Source organism: Oncorhynchus gorbuscha, unplaced genomic scaffold (assembly GCF_021184085.1).
Source record: "Oncorhynchus gorbuscha isolate QuinsamMale2020 ecotype Even-year unplaced genomic scaffold, OgorEven_v1.0 Un_scaffold_713, whole genome shotgun sequence".
In the NCBI taxonomy this organism is placed as follows: domain Eukaryota; kingdom Metazoa; phylum Chordata; class Actinopteri; order Salmoniformes; family Salmonidae; genus Oncorhynchus; species Oncorhynchus gorbuscha.
This window is the reverse complement of record NW_025745775.1, coordinates 263,219-278,832: the sequence shown is the minus strand read 5'-3', so window position 1 is coordinate 278,832 and position 15,614 is coordinate 263,219. Positions and strand designations below refer to the sequence as shown.

Genomic DNA, 15,614 nt, shown 5'->3' with positions numbered 1-15,614 from the left:
AAGGCACTACAAGCCTTTAATATGTTGTGGACTGGACAGCATAGAGCAGTGCGGCAGGAGCAGTGCACCCACTTCAGTCCACTATAAACATGTCACTCCCTGATGAAAGACTGGGCCTGGGGATGTTTTATAGAAATGGACCTCAACTACAGCTCATTAGAAGAGTTAAATTGGAACCATGAGGCATGGGAAGGGAAGTGTAAATGGAAGAGCAGGACAGGGGAATCTGTATGGGGGTTGGGAGTCGGGGGTGGGGGTAGGACAGCTTTGAAGTGCTTGAGGAAAGCTGTCCTTTAATGTGACATGTTCTGAAATTGTTTCACTGTATAACACACTGTGCGCAAACATATTTTCTCACTAATAAAATGTGAATTGAATCTCAAATATATAATTTTAAATGATAAGAAAAATAGTTTGGACTCAAGTAAGCAATTTTTGTAATCCCATAAACTGCGTTGTGCTGCCCTCCATCCACCAACCACATTACTCTTCCTTCCCTTTCAAAATAAAATGTATTTAGTACCTTGTTATTGACAACACCGATGTCCATGTTCTTCTCCCTCAACACCTGTTGTACATAACCTCTCTTGACAATCACTTAATTCTAACTTAACCTCAGTAGTCCATACCTTCAGGTAGGTCCTGTCCTATGCAGAAACTATTCCCTCCAGTCCAAATCCTTGTGTTTTTTGTCCTTTATCTCTCTCTAACTTTAATTTTAGCCTTTTGTTTAGACACCTCCCTCAATAAACCATGCAATTACTTTCCTCCTCCATCTCCCTTCTTCCTCCCATTCCCTCCCTCCTTCCCTCACTTAACTGGACCGTTGCTAGGTCTAATTGACTCTGTGAGGCTGAAGAGAGACCTGATTGTCTCCGTGGTAACTATAGTGGTGTAACTACAGTGGCGCTGTCAAAGGGGTTATTGTGTTGACCAGAGAGTAAATCTCAGTCGACCGCTTTGTTTGTGGCGCCTGCAAGAAGATAATGAAGGTATTTTGGTTGAGGTTTAGGCAAGAAGATCAAGGTGGAGGGGAATACATGCAGTAAGATTATGGCAATAGAAAGAGGGATTTAGAGGACAGAGGGATGGAAAGATGAAAGAGATATCCAGAGTTTATTATCCAAAATATCCATCATGCATTAGTGTGATAAATGTAGGATATGAAAATATACCATCTGATCACTTTCTAACTTAAGTGTTTTAATATTGTTGTTGCAAGTGTCATTTTCATTACAGTTAGTTGTAAAGAGGTTAATCAACAAAACAGAGAAGGGCAGAAAAATAACACTGCTCTAGAATCAGCCAAGCCACTAAAGGATTTCATCAACTATCAACGTGGCAGGTGTGCAGACTTCACAAATAGAAAGATTATGTAGAAATAGTAGTTTTCAGAAACAACTAAGCCTTCAAACACTACAGCACCAACAACAGCATCTTAGTTATAATCAATAAATAAAAGAAACAACAAAAATCTTAATTACTAAATTATCATCAATGGCCAGCTTTAACTTGCCATTTATTTGGCAATAATACACTGTCTGCACAATGCAAGATCATCTTTAAGTCTTATAATATAAGACATAAATTAGATTATTTGTGTAAATAGAAAATTAAATAATACATCAGAAGAAGCATACATACACACATTTGCAAACCCAAAAACAAAATGTATGCAGTATCAGATTAAACCACTACTTGTCTGTTTCTTACTGAAGTAATAAAGTACAAAATGAAACTTTATGGAGTAAGCAATACCCCATAAACTCCCTCATGCTATCTACACTTATTTTCTTCTTTGGCTTCCTAGTAATTTTACCTCTGCTCTTGCAGAAAATGAAGAAATGTTGTGTGTGGTGGCTGTGTGTACATGTGTGTGTGTGGTCCACAGAATGTGTATTTTCAACCTGCCTGTCCGGTTATCGTGATCAATGTCAAATGCATCCTTTGACAAACAATGTCAGAGTGCGGGAAGCATGTACTAATACGAAAGAATGATGTTTGTTTTTAGCTACATAGTTAACTTTGCAGCACAACAATGGTGCAACAACTAACCCTACAAGACAACATATAGAATGAAGTTAGATCTCCAGCAGTCCACTGCTCATTTCCACCCCATTGCCTGAACCAGTTTTCTCTCCTTTGTTAGTAGGGTCACTAGGGACTCCTCCATTATTCTGCATGGCCGTGTTGGGTTTATTGGGGACTGCCATCTCCTCATTCCTGGTGTCCTGGGTCTCTCCCTCCCCGGTCTTTCCCTGCTGCAGGGCAGACTCTGCGTGCGTCTTCTGGTGCTTGCTGAGGTGGTCACTGCGGGTGAATCTCTTGTTACACAGCAGGCAGGTGAACTTCTTCTCCCGCGTGTGCGTGCGGACATGCCTCTCCAGTTCGTCGGAGCGTGTGAATCGCTTCCCACAGAACAGCCAGTTGCAGACGAAGGGTCTCTCTCCAGTGTGCCAGCGGAGGTGGGCCTTGAGATGTGAGGCCTTCCCATAGACTTTCCCACACCCTGGGATGTGGCAGCTATGGACAGGCTTCTTCCTCAGGGAAGCAGCTGAGGCCCCCAGCCGCTCCAACTCCTGGCAGTTGGGACAGTCACAGGTGGACCTGCCAGTGGTGGTTCCTCCATACCCTCGTGATCCAGCTGCAGGCTTCAGGCCCATCTGACTCTCCATCAGCCCCCCGCCGGACACCTGCTTGGGCTTGTACATGTCCTGAGGCAGCATGTGCTGAGAGGACTGGAGGAGGTGTGATGAGGAGCCCAGGCTCACTGAGGGGTACTGAGCTGCGTTGATGGAGGTGAAGTCAGAGGCGTAGCTGGGCAGCTGGGGGCTGAGGGAAGCTTGGGGAGGGATGGGCTGGAGGGAGCCCTGGAGGCTGTCCGTCTGGGGCTGGGCAGCACTTAACCAGTTGGTGTTGGGGTGGACTTCCCACCAGGAGGATGTGGCATTGGAGGGGGCAGCGGTGATGCCGGGGTGGATGCCAGCCTTGTACCAGGAGCCGTAAGGGTGGGTCATGTCCAGGGAGGTGTAGACGCTGGTCATACAGTCGGCTGTGCCGTGGGCCTTGGACACCAGCAAGGACTGCTCCTGGGACATAGAGGTCTGGAAGGAGTGGGAGAATGGGTTGTACTCAGACGTGTACCCCCCAGAAGACGGTGGTGGACTCTCGGTGGGTGTGAATAGCCTCCCTCCGGAGCTGAACAACCCAGTATAGGAGTTCTCAATGCTCTCCCCTCCCCTGCCGTTCTTCTGGAGGTCTAAGGTCATGCTATACTGCTTCCTGCCTGGAACGGTGCTGCCGGTGCCAGTCTTTCCAGGTGTGGCTGAGTCCCTCACAGGGTTTCCAAACTTGTTGCAGGTGGCGGTTAGCATAGCAAAAGAACTGGAGCCATAACGAGCTTCCTCCTAGAGAGATGAGGAGACAGGAGGGATTAGACACAGGAAATGGCTGCTACTACTATTGCTTCTGTCAGTGTCAACACTAATCAAAACAGTATGGCAGGCTGTTTTTTCTGCTTTCCCCTCTCATTCGTTTTTCAGCTGAATTTAAATGAAATTACTGTCTTGATATAGGCTGCTTGTTTTGGCAAAGTGACTGAAGAATGAAAGAAAGTGGAAAATAGGAATTAAATGTGATTAGAATGTGAATTTTAAATACGATTTCTTTGATACTTTGCAACAACTTAGCATGCTAGCTAATCCTTCCCCTAACCCAAACCTCAGGGTTTCCCAAACTCGGTCCTCGGAACCCCAAGGGGTGCACGTTTTGGTTTTTGCCCTACAAAAACACAGCTGATTCAAATAATCAACTAATTTTCAACCTTTGACATCATCGATTGTGCAACATTTTCCCATCATTCTTTTCAAGTCTTCAAGCCCTGTCAAATTGGTTGTTTGTAACTGCTAGACAGCCATTTTCATGTCTTGCATTAAATTTTCAATTTGCCAGTAGATTGTCAACTTGATTCATGATGATGAATGCTAGCTAAGATGTTGGAAGTATGATATTGACATCATCAGTCCAATCCAAGCTACTGTAGATATGATGTGATTTGATATAATTGTATTTGTGGCCAATTTTTTATATTTTTTTCATTTCACCTTTATTTAACCAGGTAGGCAAGTTGAGAACAAGTTCTCATTTACAATTGTGACCTGGCCAAGATAAAGCAAAGCAGTTCGACAGATACAACGACACAGAGTTACACATGGAGTAAAACAAACATACAGTCAATAATACAGTATAAACAAGTCTATATACAATGTGAGCAAATTAGGTGAGAAGGGAGGTAAAGGCAAAAAAGGCCATGGTGGCAAAGTAAATACAATATAGCAAGTAAAACACTGGAATGGTAGTTTTGCAATGGAAGAATGTGCAAAGTAGAAATAAAAATAATGGGGTGCAAAGGAGCAAAATAAATAAATAAATAAAATACAGTTGTGAAAGAGGTGGTTGTTTGGGCTAAATTATAGGTGGGCTATGTACAGGTGCAGTAATCTGTAAGATGCTCTGACAGTTGGTGCTTAAAGCTAGTGAGGGAGATAAGTGTTTTCAGTTTCAGAGATTTTTGTAGTTCGTTCCAGTCATTGGCATCAGAGAACTGGAAGGAGAGGCGGCCAAAGAAAGAATTGGTTTTGGGGGTGACTAGAGAGATATACCTGCTGGAGCGTGTGCTACAGGTGGGAGATGCTATGGTGACCAGCGAGCTGAGATAATGGGGGACTTTACCTAGCAGGCTCTTGTAGATGACATGGAGCCAGTGGGTTTGGCGACGAGTATGAAGCGAGAGCCAGCCAACGAGAGCGTACAGGTCGCAATGGTGGGTAGTATATGGGGCTTTGGTGACAAAACGGATTGCACTGTGATAGACTGCATCCAATTTGTTGAGTAGGGTATTGGAGGCTATTTTGTAAATGACATCGCCAAAGTCGAGGATTGGTAGGATGGTCAGTTTTACAAGGGTATGTTTGGCAGCATGAGTGAAGGATGCTTTGTTGCGAAATAGGAAGCCAATTCTAGATTGAACTTTGGATTGGAGATGTTTGATATGGGTCTGGAAGGAGAGTTTACAGTCTAACCAGACACCTAAGTATTTGTAGTTGTCCACGTATTCTAAGTCAGAGCTGTCCAGAGTAGTGATGTTGGACAGGCGGGTAGCTGCAGGTAGCGATCGGTTGAAGAGCATGCATTTAGTTTTACTTGTATTTAAGAGCAATTGGAGGCCATGGAAGGAGAGTTGTATGGCATTGAAGCTTGCCTGGAGGGCTGTTAACACAGTGTCCAAAGAAGGGCCGGAAGTATACAGAATGGTGTCGTCTGCGTAGAGGTGGATCAGGGACTCACCAGCAGCAAGAGCAACCTCATTGATGTATACAGAGAAGAGAGTCGGTCCAAGAATTGAACCCTGTGGCACCCCCATAGAGACTGCCAGAGGTCCGGACAGCAGAACCTCCGATTTGACACACTGAACTCTATCAGAGAAGTAGTTGGTGAACCAGGCGAGGCAATCATTTGAGAAACCAAGGCTGTCGAGTCTGCCGATGAGGATGTGGTGGTTGACAGAATCTAAAGCCTTGGCCAGATCAATGAATACGGCTGCACAGTAATGTTTCTTATCGATGGCGGTTAAGATATCGTTTAGGACCTTGAGCGTGGCTGAGGTGCACCCATGACCAGCTCTGAAACCAGATTGATCTTAAACCTTCCTGGATGGGCACTTCTAATGTAACTCTATGGCAGCACCCAAGGGGCTTGAATTTTCGAACTCCACCCTTCAATTTTGCAGTGATGTAGTGTCCCCATGAGTGGCAGAACACTGAGCCAATCACGGCGCTAGACTAATGTTCTCTAATAACTAGAGAACGTTACCAACCTCTACACTACCCCACCACAGAAAGCACTGAGCTAGGCTGAAATTTGGAGCTGCATTACTCAAGAAAGCAAAAAAGAGACTAAGTTTGTATGAGGCTTTAATAACTCAATGATGATGATGATGATGATAATGATTGTATTTACATAGTTTTTTGCAAACTAATATGTGACACGTATTAATGCCCCACAAAATATTTGGGACCTGTTTTGCATGTTATTTCAGGTCGCACTGTCCACAATACTAACCTAATTTACAGTGAAAAAGAAGGAAGCCTGTACAGAAGAAAAAAAATATTCTAAAATGTTCATCCCGTTTACAACAAAACAGTAAAGTAGTGCTGCAGAACATTTGGTAAAATAAATAACTTTTTGTCCTAAATACAAAGTGTTATGTCTAGGGAAAATCCATTACAACCCATTACTAAATACCATTCTCCATATTTTCAAGCATAGTGGTGGCTGCATCATGTTATAGGTATGCTTGTAATCGTTTAAGAACATTCAGAGAAATTATAGATAAAAGGTATCGGTGCTCATCGGCCATTGGACATAAACATTGAGATAAACATGAGTGGACTGCCTCTCATCCGCTCGTCATCCCCTTATGCCATAGTTTGTACATGTCAATTGTCAGTAGAAACCACATCTATTTAAGCAAGTTAGCCATATAAGTTATTTATCTTTTTAAAGGCAGTAAATGAGGCTGAATGAACTGTTTCGCTGCCAGACAAGACTCTGCTGATAGCCAGGTGTAGCAGTATAGTCCCTCACAGTTTGTGGGCACTGTTTGTCACCATTATAGTGCAATTAATACAGTATATTGTTTAGTGTTCTGTTGTGGCTTTGCTGGCATGCATAATTATTATTTTTTGTTTGCCCCAACCAAAATATACAGTTGAAGTTTACATACACCTTAATAACCAAATACATTTAACTCAATTTTTCACAATTCCTGACATTTAATCAGAGTAAAAATGCCCTGTCTAAAGTCAGTTACGATCAAAACTTTATTTTAAGAATGTGAAATGTCAGAATAACAGTAGAGAGACTGATTTACTTCAGCTTTTATTTCTTTCATCACATTCCCAGTGGGTCAGAAGTTTACATACACTCAATTAGTATTTGGTACCGTTGCCCTTAAATTGTTTAACTTGGGTCAAACGTTTCAGGTAGCCTTCCACATGCTTCCCACAATAAGTTGGGCGAATTTTGGCCCATTCCTCCTGACAGAGCTGTTGTGACTGAGTCAGGTTTTAAAGGCCTCCTTGCTCACACACGCTTTTTCAGTTCTGCCCACAAATTTTATTTAGGAATTAGTTCAGGGCTTTGTGATGGCCTCTCCAACAATACCTTGACTTGGTTGTCCTTAGGCCATTTTGCCACAACTTTGGAAGTATGCTTGGGGTCATTGTTCATTTGGAAGACCCATTTGCGACCAAGCTTTAACTTCCTCACTGATGTCTCGAGATGTTGCTTCAATATAACCACGTAATTTTCCTGCCTCATGATGCCATCTACTTTGTGAAGGGCACCAGTTCCTCCTGCAGCAAGCACCCCCACAACATGATACTGCCACCAACGTGCTTCATGGTTGGGATGGTGTTCTTCGGCTTGCAAGCGTCCCCCTTTTTCCTCCAAACATAACGATGGTCATTATAGCCAAACAGTTATATTTTTGTGTCATCAGACCAGAGGACATTTCTCCAAAAAGTATTATCTTCGTCCCCATGTCCTCTTGCAAACCGTAGTCTGGCATTTTTTATGGTGGTTTTGGAGCAGGGGCTTCTTCCTTGCTGAGCGGCCTTTCAGGTTATGTCGATATAGGACTCGTTTACTGTGGATATAAATACTTTTGTACCTGTTTCCTTCAGCATCTTCACAAGGTCCTTTGCTGTTGTTCTGGGATTGATTTGCACTTTTCGCACCAAAGTATATTCATCTCTACGAGACAGAACGCGTCTCCTTCCGGCTGCATGGTCCTATGGTGTTTATACTTGCATACTATTGTTTGTACAGATGAACGTGGTACCTTCAGACATTTGGAAATTGCTCCCAAGGATGAACCAGACTTGTGGAGGTCAACAATATTTTTTCTGAGATCTTGGCTGATGTCTTTTGACAAAGTGTCATTCATAATTTCACCATGCTCAAAGGGATATTCAATGTCTGATGTTTTTTTATCCACCTATCAATAGGTGCCCTTTGCGAAACACTGGTCTTTGTGGTTGAATCTGTGTTTGAAATCCACTGTTTGACTGAGGGACCTTACAGATGATTGTATGTGTGGGCTACAGAGATGAGGTAGTCATTCAAAAATCAAATTAATCACTATTATTGCACAGAATCCATGCAATTTATTATGTGACTTGATAAGCTAATTTTTACTCCTGAACTTATGAAGGATTGGCATAACAAAGGTGCTAAATACTTATTGACTTCAGACATTTCAGCTTTCATGTTTAATTTTTAATTACTTTGACATTATGAGGTACTATGTGTAGGCCAGTGACCAAAAACAACTCAATTGAATCAATTTTAAATTCAGGCTGTAACACAACAAAATGTTGAAAACGTCAAGGGGTGTGAATACTTTAAGCAACTAGTCTTGCGAGGGCCGTGGGCTTAAATAAACATAAGGTTCACCAGTTTTTGATGGCCGACAAGGACGTTTTAAACAGCATCAGGGACGTCAGGCCAACAAAGATTTGGAAAATAGATGAGACTGGAATACAAAATGTCCAGAAACTGTTGCCTGTGGTGGTAACAAGGGAGCAAAATAGGTTGCACGGATGACCAGCACAGAGAGGGGCTTCAAAGTCATTTGTGCTATCAGTGTAGCGGAGCAGTACGTACCGCCCCTCTTCCACCGGAAGAAGATGAACGAACAGCTGCTGGTTAGAGCACCTCCAGGGTCCGTGGGAAGGGTAAGTGACTCAGGCTGTGTCGACAGTACCATCTTTGACAACTGGCTCTACCACTTTGTCCACAGTGTTGGTTGCACCCCTGAGGAACCCCACATTCTTATCATCGATGCGCACCACTCCCATAAGACCCTGGAGGCTTTCTTGCCAGCAAGAGCCCAGGGAGTTATTCTGCCACCCCACTGCATCACTCTGCCACCCCCCTGCCATCATTCTGCCACCCCACTGCAGCCAGAAGATGCAGCCGGTAGACCGTACCTTCTTCAAGAGTCTGAAGGCCTTTTACAACAGGGCAGGAGATCAGTGGATGACGACGCTTCCTGGGAAAAAGATAGGTATATACCAAATGGCTGGCCTCTTCGCAAAGGCCTATAACAAGGTGGCCATTGTGGAGAGAGGAGTAGAGGCTTCCGGGCCAGTGGGCTGTGACCTTTGAAAAGGACATCTTTACAGAGGCAGACTTCTTGGCCACGGAGGTTATAGAGCAGCCTGAGCCCATTGCCGGTAAGAAAAAGTAATCTAAATTCATTAAAAATAGCAGAAGCAGCATGGACGTGGTATAAAGTGTTTATTGTACTGACACCGATGTATTGTTTTTGTTGTTTATTTTGAATGCATAGACTCCATTCAACCACAGTGCTCTACCGCCACCACTGCCACCTCTACCGCTGCCATCACTAGCTCTACAGTACCTCCACCTCCACCAGCTCTAACACCAAAATCTCTACCTCCACCACAACCTCCACCCTGCAGCCTACACTTGTTCCAAATGTTGTTTACAAAAAATTAAGTCAGCACTCATTTTAGGGAATATATATATTTCTATATAGTGATTAGAAGTGTTTATTGTACCAATCCTCATGTGTTCTTGTTTGTTTGTTTGTTTGTTTTTGGTTAAACCAACAGCCAACAGCTGCAGCAGTTCTATTGGAGTTGTCCCTAAGGCCGAAGCTCCAGGAGGAGAGGCCGAAGAAGAGGAAGGCAGAGTCTGTGGCTGTGCTGACAGCCTCACCTTACAAACGGTTGATGGAGGAAAATGCTTGACAGAAACATTCAACAAGAAGAAAAGAGAGAGAGGAAGACAACGGATCAGGTTCTTTAAAAAAGGGTTGTCTCAAAGAAGGTTGTTGCAACACAATAAGCCACATCAGCCACCAAAGAAGGGGATGCAGAGTGTATTTTCTGTAAGGAGCTGTATTCATTCACAGGTCGGGACTGGATTAGGTGTGAGTAGTACAGGAGCTGGGTAGTGGGTTCGATCCCCGGGACCACCCATACGTAGAATGTATGCACACATGACTGTAAGTCGCTTTGGATAAAAGCGTCTGCTAAATGGCATATATTATTATTATTATTATTATTTAGTGCTCCAATTTCGCTGTGCATAGCTTGGGTGGCTCTGTAGCTCAGTTGGTAGAGCATGGCGCTTGTAACGCCAGGGTAGTGGGTTCGATCCCCGGGACCACCCATACGTAGAATGTATGCACACATGACTGTAAGTCGCTTTGGATAAAAGCGTCTGCTAAATGGCATATATTATTATTATTATTATTATAGCTTAATTTGTGACCTATGTACAAATTAGCATTGTGCAATCGCAGAGCATGAGAGATGCGACATCACTGTTACACTGAATTAGTTGAGTTATGATGTATTGTTATTGAATGTTATATTCCAGTGTTATTAGTTATATTCCATTCTAATATTATATTCCAATTATTATTATTTGTTTTTCGAAATTCAAAACGAGTATAGAAAACCTTTTGCTCCTGAATGTCATTTTAAAGACTGCTGCGATTTAAAATCTTGCATTATTTCAATCATATTTAGTGCAATTGTACATACTGGATTACATGGAAAAAGAACAATGAAGAAAGAACAAAGAAAATGAATGTGCAGGTGAGTGAAAACCTCTTAAGGATCTACCACTTTTTTTCAATTTTCACCTAAAATGACATACCCAAATTGAACCGCCTGTAGCTCAGGCATTGAAGCAAGGATATGCATATTCTTGATACCATTTTAAAGGGAACACTTTGAAGTTTGTGGACAATTTGAATGTAGGACAATATAACACAATAGATCTGGTGAAAAGAAAATACAAAGAAAAAACAACTATTTTTGGTATTTTTTTGTACCATCATCTTTGAAATGCAAGAGAAAGGCCATACTATATTATATCAGCCCTGGCACCATTTTTATTTTGGCCACTAGATGTCAGCAGTGTATGTGCAACGTTTTAGACTGATCCATGAACTGTTGCATTTCTGTTCAACATTTTGTTTCAAGACTGCCCAAATGTGCCTAATTGGTTTATTAATAACTTTTCAAGTTTATAACTGTGCACTCTCCTCAAACAATAGTATGGTATTATTTCACTGTAATAAGTACTGTAAATTGGAGAGTGCAGTTAGATTAACAAGAATGTATTATTTCTGCCAATATCAGATATGTCTATGTCCTGGGAAATGTTCTTGTTACTTACAACCTCATGCTAATTGCATTAGCCTATGTTAGCTCAACCGTCCTGTGGGGTACCCACTGATCCTGAAAAATAATTTCTAAATAAAATGGATTAATTTTCTGCAATAACCACCATACTTTAAAAACACCCCTTTTCTAAAAAATAACAATTAATGACATTCTCCTTAGTGGAGGCTAGTTACCCCCTAGTACCCTATAGCCTACTCGATTATTGGGCAGATTCAAGTTATTACACTTAAGACCATTTAGGTCTCTAGTCTCCTCACAGAAGCAACAAAGTCCCCAGGGGCGCCGCATGGCTGTTGAGGGTGGATTTACCCGTCTCCCTAATAAGCGCCTGCTGTCGATTTGGCGTATCCTGTTGCCTTAGCTCCCGTTTCCAGGTTAATTGCTGTCAATCAATTTTCAATCCCCTCCCCGTTGAGTCTTAGCTTGTATGTCTCCTGCTTTAGTTTTGATGACAGGCAGAGGTGTAGGCTAATACTTTAATTGCAGTGGAATATTTTGTGAAGGGTTGGAGAGAGGTAATCTCTCTCCAACCCTTCACAAAAGATTCCACTGCAATTAAAGTAGCGTGTAACATAATGTAGCGTTTCTTGTTGATTTTGTTGTTAACTGATTTGCCAAACATGTGGGCTCCAAGCTGTCGTCTAAGCAGTAGGCCTAACCAAACTAAACTTTTCAGCAAGAATCTTCGGTCATATAAGAGCTTCATGTTGGCCGTGTTTTCCTAGGTCTGCTATATCATCCAACTTGCCTAACGGTCACATTTTCAGTTTGGATAGGCTAAGCCTAAATATTACAGCATTGGCCTATGACTGACATTTATAAGCATTCCAACTGGTAATTATATTACCTACACTTTAATGCTGTTGATGACCTTCAAAATAAAGTCCCTGCTTTTGACAGAATTTTTGTCAGAGAATGCAGTTACGCACACCAATTCTGACAGATGGAGAGCCAACCGTTACATTTAGGCCATTGCCTATAGGTTTTCACAATCTAATATTGTCTTATAAAATCCTATTTGTCGAATGTCAACAGTGCAACGTTCTTTCTCGTTTTCTCCATTACCTCAAGAACATACCCTAACGACATGACTGATCGTTCAAGGAGCGCACTGAACAGACCGATATAGTAGCCTACCAGTGCGCATTAAGTTGACCACGACACTCAGTTCGTGAAAATACAGCAGCAATTGGCGCCCTAACTGTAAAACAACTTAAACGTTCATTCAAAAACACATACAAGTATATTCCATACCTCCATGATAGATGCAGCCATCCCTGAGAAACAAAGTCCAAAGAGTCGAGAGGGAAGTTGGATATACTGTTCTCTTCTCTACTCGTGGTCCCAGGACAGTTTGGGAGAACTCCGGCACGAGCGCACGAACCTCTTTGGAAAGAGAGAGCCCGCCCCTTAATTATAGGGTCCGCGATCTTTGAAGATTCGCTGAGAGGCAATAAAGGAGAGAGGGAAGGGAAAAGGAGGGCATTGGAGGAGAACAGAAGACATCCCACCTCCCAAAATTCAGATTGACATATCCAGATGAATCTTGGGGAAATAAATAGGTGGTTGGCTATTACGGGGGGCTATTATGAAAGAATAGATAAAGACTTCAATTGTCAGGTAATTTACACCCTGCTTTTGCATCAAAGCCACCACCATGCTCATTCAGGATCACAATATAGTAACGCATGCGTTCTGTCAACGTCGACATTATATAGGTAGCCTATTTATAGCCTACCTGCTAATATTTAGTCAAATAATGTTGAACATCTTTGGCGCTAATGATGCATTGATAGAACATATGTTTACTGACAAAAGCATACGTTATGGTCTCCAAATAGACCGAATCTTCAAATATAGCTAAATAATACCATAATAGTAAAACGCCTACTACTTCAACTGCCCCTACTTCAACTACCCCTTACAGTTATTAATACCATTGGGTCTAGGCTACTATGGTCAATAATAATAATAATGTTATTAGTAGCAGTAAAGTTGCTTGCTTTCGGTATTGTTGTGAATTAAGCTGGTCGGGTATGCGGTTTGCTTCACAGGTTTTATTGTTGAGTTTTTAACGCGCTTTCTAAATACTTTTAAAATACTTTTGTAGGTATGATCTCTAATGATTGAAAGGATTCAACTGCTCGAAATTACAACAACAACAAAAAATACTGCCATCAAATAAAATACATTCCGAACACAGCTTTTAAGCTAATGGTTGGAGTAAGAACAAGAGTTTGTTTCCTCGTTTAGGCCTAAATCTCCAGAAAGAAAATCTCTGACGATTTTAATAGATAGTCCTACATGTGGAAATATTTACTCTACTCCAACACAGCTGTAGGCCTACTTAAATCCATCTTCAGATCTGTTACAACATTATTTCTCCATGATTTTATTTTGCAAATAGCTGTGATTAGCAGACTACCTCATACAAACCCTGTGTCTTTCTTGAAACGTATATTTTATAGTGCATCATTTCCACCACCTGTCTTCCTTTATTAGTGGCTCTATTAAATCACATCCGCTTTAGCCGACATCTGCATAGTGGTTGGGTGTCGGAAGTGGAACTGCGTTATTGCTCGCTGTCAAATCCACAAGCCGCTCCATGCCATTAAAGGGGATATTGTTGGCTGCACTGCGTTGCATTAATTAAGAGAATTCCCATGCAGCCTTGTTCACAAGTTCTGCACCTCGATAAGGATGGGATAAAACAAATCCTCATTTTTTTCAATTTGAGCATAAATATTTCTATATAGCGTACATTTTATCGTTCTGAACTTCTGACAGGAGTGGGGCGGGTGTGTCGTCATGACTATGATCGCAGGAGCAGCTGCTCACCGATTTGAAGGCTCCAATGCAGTTCCACATCCAACACCACCCAGACATTTGTATTTATTTATTTTATTTCACCTTTATTTAACCAGGTAGGCAAGTTGAGAACAAGTTCTCATTTACAATTGCGACCTGGCCAAGATAAAGCAAAGCAGTTCGACAGATACAACGACACAGAGTTACACATGGAGTAAAACAAACATACAGTCAATAATACAGTATAAACAAGTCTATATACAATGTGAGCAAATGAGGTGAGAAGGGAGGTAAAGGCAAAAAAGGCCATGGTGGCAAAGTAAAAACAATATAGCAAGTAAAACACTGGAATGGTAGTTTTGCAATGGAAGAATGTGCAAAGTAGACATAAAAATAATGGGGTGCAAAGGAGCAAAATAAATAAATAAATAAAATACAGTTGGGAAAGAGGTAGTTGTTTGGGCTAAATTATAGGTGGGCTATGTACAGGTGCAGTAATCTGTAAGATGCTCTGACAGTTGGTGCTTAAAGCTAGTGAGGGAGATAAGTGTTTCCAGTTTCAGAGATTTTTGCAGTTCGTTCCAGTCACTGGCAGCAGAGAACTGGAAGGAGAGGCGGCCAAAGAAATAATTGGTTTTGGGGGTGACCAGAGAGATATACCTGCTGGAGCGTGTGCTACAGGTCGGAGATGCTATGGTGACCAGCGAGCTGAGATAAGGGGGGACTTTACCTAGCAGGGTCTTGTAGATGACATGGAGCCAGTGGGTCTGGCGACGAGTATGAAGCGAGGGCCAGCCAACGAGAGCGTACATCCTCTGTGTGGTTGTCTGCTATCGCCGGTTAACGCTTGATCTGAAGTCTAAATTCGATTTCTATTCATACTTGAATGTCAAATAATGATAGCGACAGAATTATGTAGGCTATAAAAGAATGAGAATATGTTTTCAGATTATCACATTTGCATTTGAAATGTAGGCCAATCACCAAGAGTGCATAAAGCTGAGGAAAGTAACTTAAATTGTTTCTAGCAAGCGAGAAATTGTGTAGTTAATTGGGTGGATGAACAGGAGACAGTGTGTCCAGGGTCCTCACCTGATATAAATATATATTACATTTTAAAATGCATGTCCTGCAATTCTACACAGTTTGACTACGTATTATGCCTCTCTTGAGGGGTATTTGAGTCGTATTTCGAAAACACAGTATAAGTGGAAGGATAGGTGGAAGAATAAGTCATCACCATCATTAATTAAAGTATTTCAAGACAAATATTAAGAAGACAAAATATGAAGACTGATTTGTATTATAGTTGGAGTTTGCCTACCTTATGGCCAGTCCACTTTTTTTTAAATATAGTAATTGAGTGTAAACATACCATGGAGAAGAACTGACACTTGTCAGTGACAGAAGTATAGACGACGTGGTACGTGGTACTGTTTTAGCCTGCCAGGGGTGCCGGGTCAGTGCCAGTGGTGTATTCATCTGACTAACCGCCTCTCTCCATATTCAGAACGTCAG

At 42.0% G+C, this 15,614-nt stretch overlaps 1 protein-coding gene across 1 annotated transcript; it reads right to left on the bottom strand.

Annotated features, from left to right (window-relative positions):
- Positions 1-1,182: 1,182 nt before the first annotated feature.
- Positions 1,183-12,653, bottom strand: LOC124019878 (transcription factor Sp7-like). Its single transcript, XM_046335318.1, has 2 exons — positions 12,543-12,653; positions 1,183-3,407 (listed from the first exon to the last, which is right to left on the bottom strand). The coding sequence occupies exons 1-2, from the start codon at positions 12,561-12,563 to the stop codon at positions 2,082-2,084; spliced, it is 1,347 nt and encodes a 448-aa protein (XP_046191274.1). The 5' UTR covers positions 12,564-12,653; the 3' UTR covers positions 1,183-2,081.
- Positions 12,654-15,614: the final 2,961 nt, after the last annotated feature.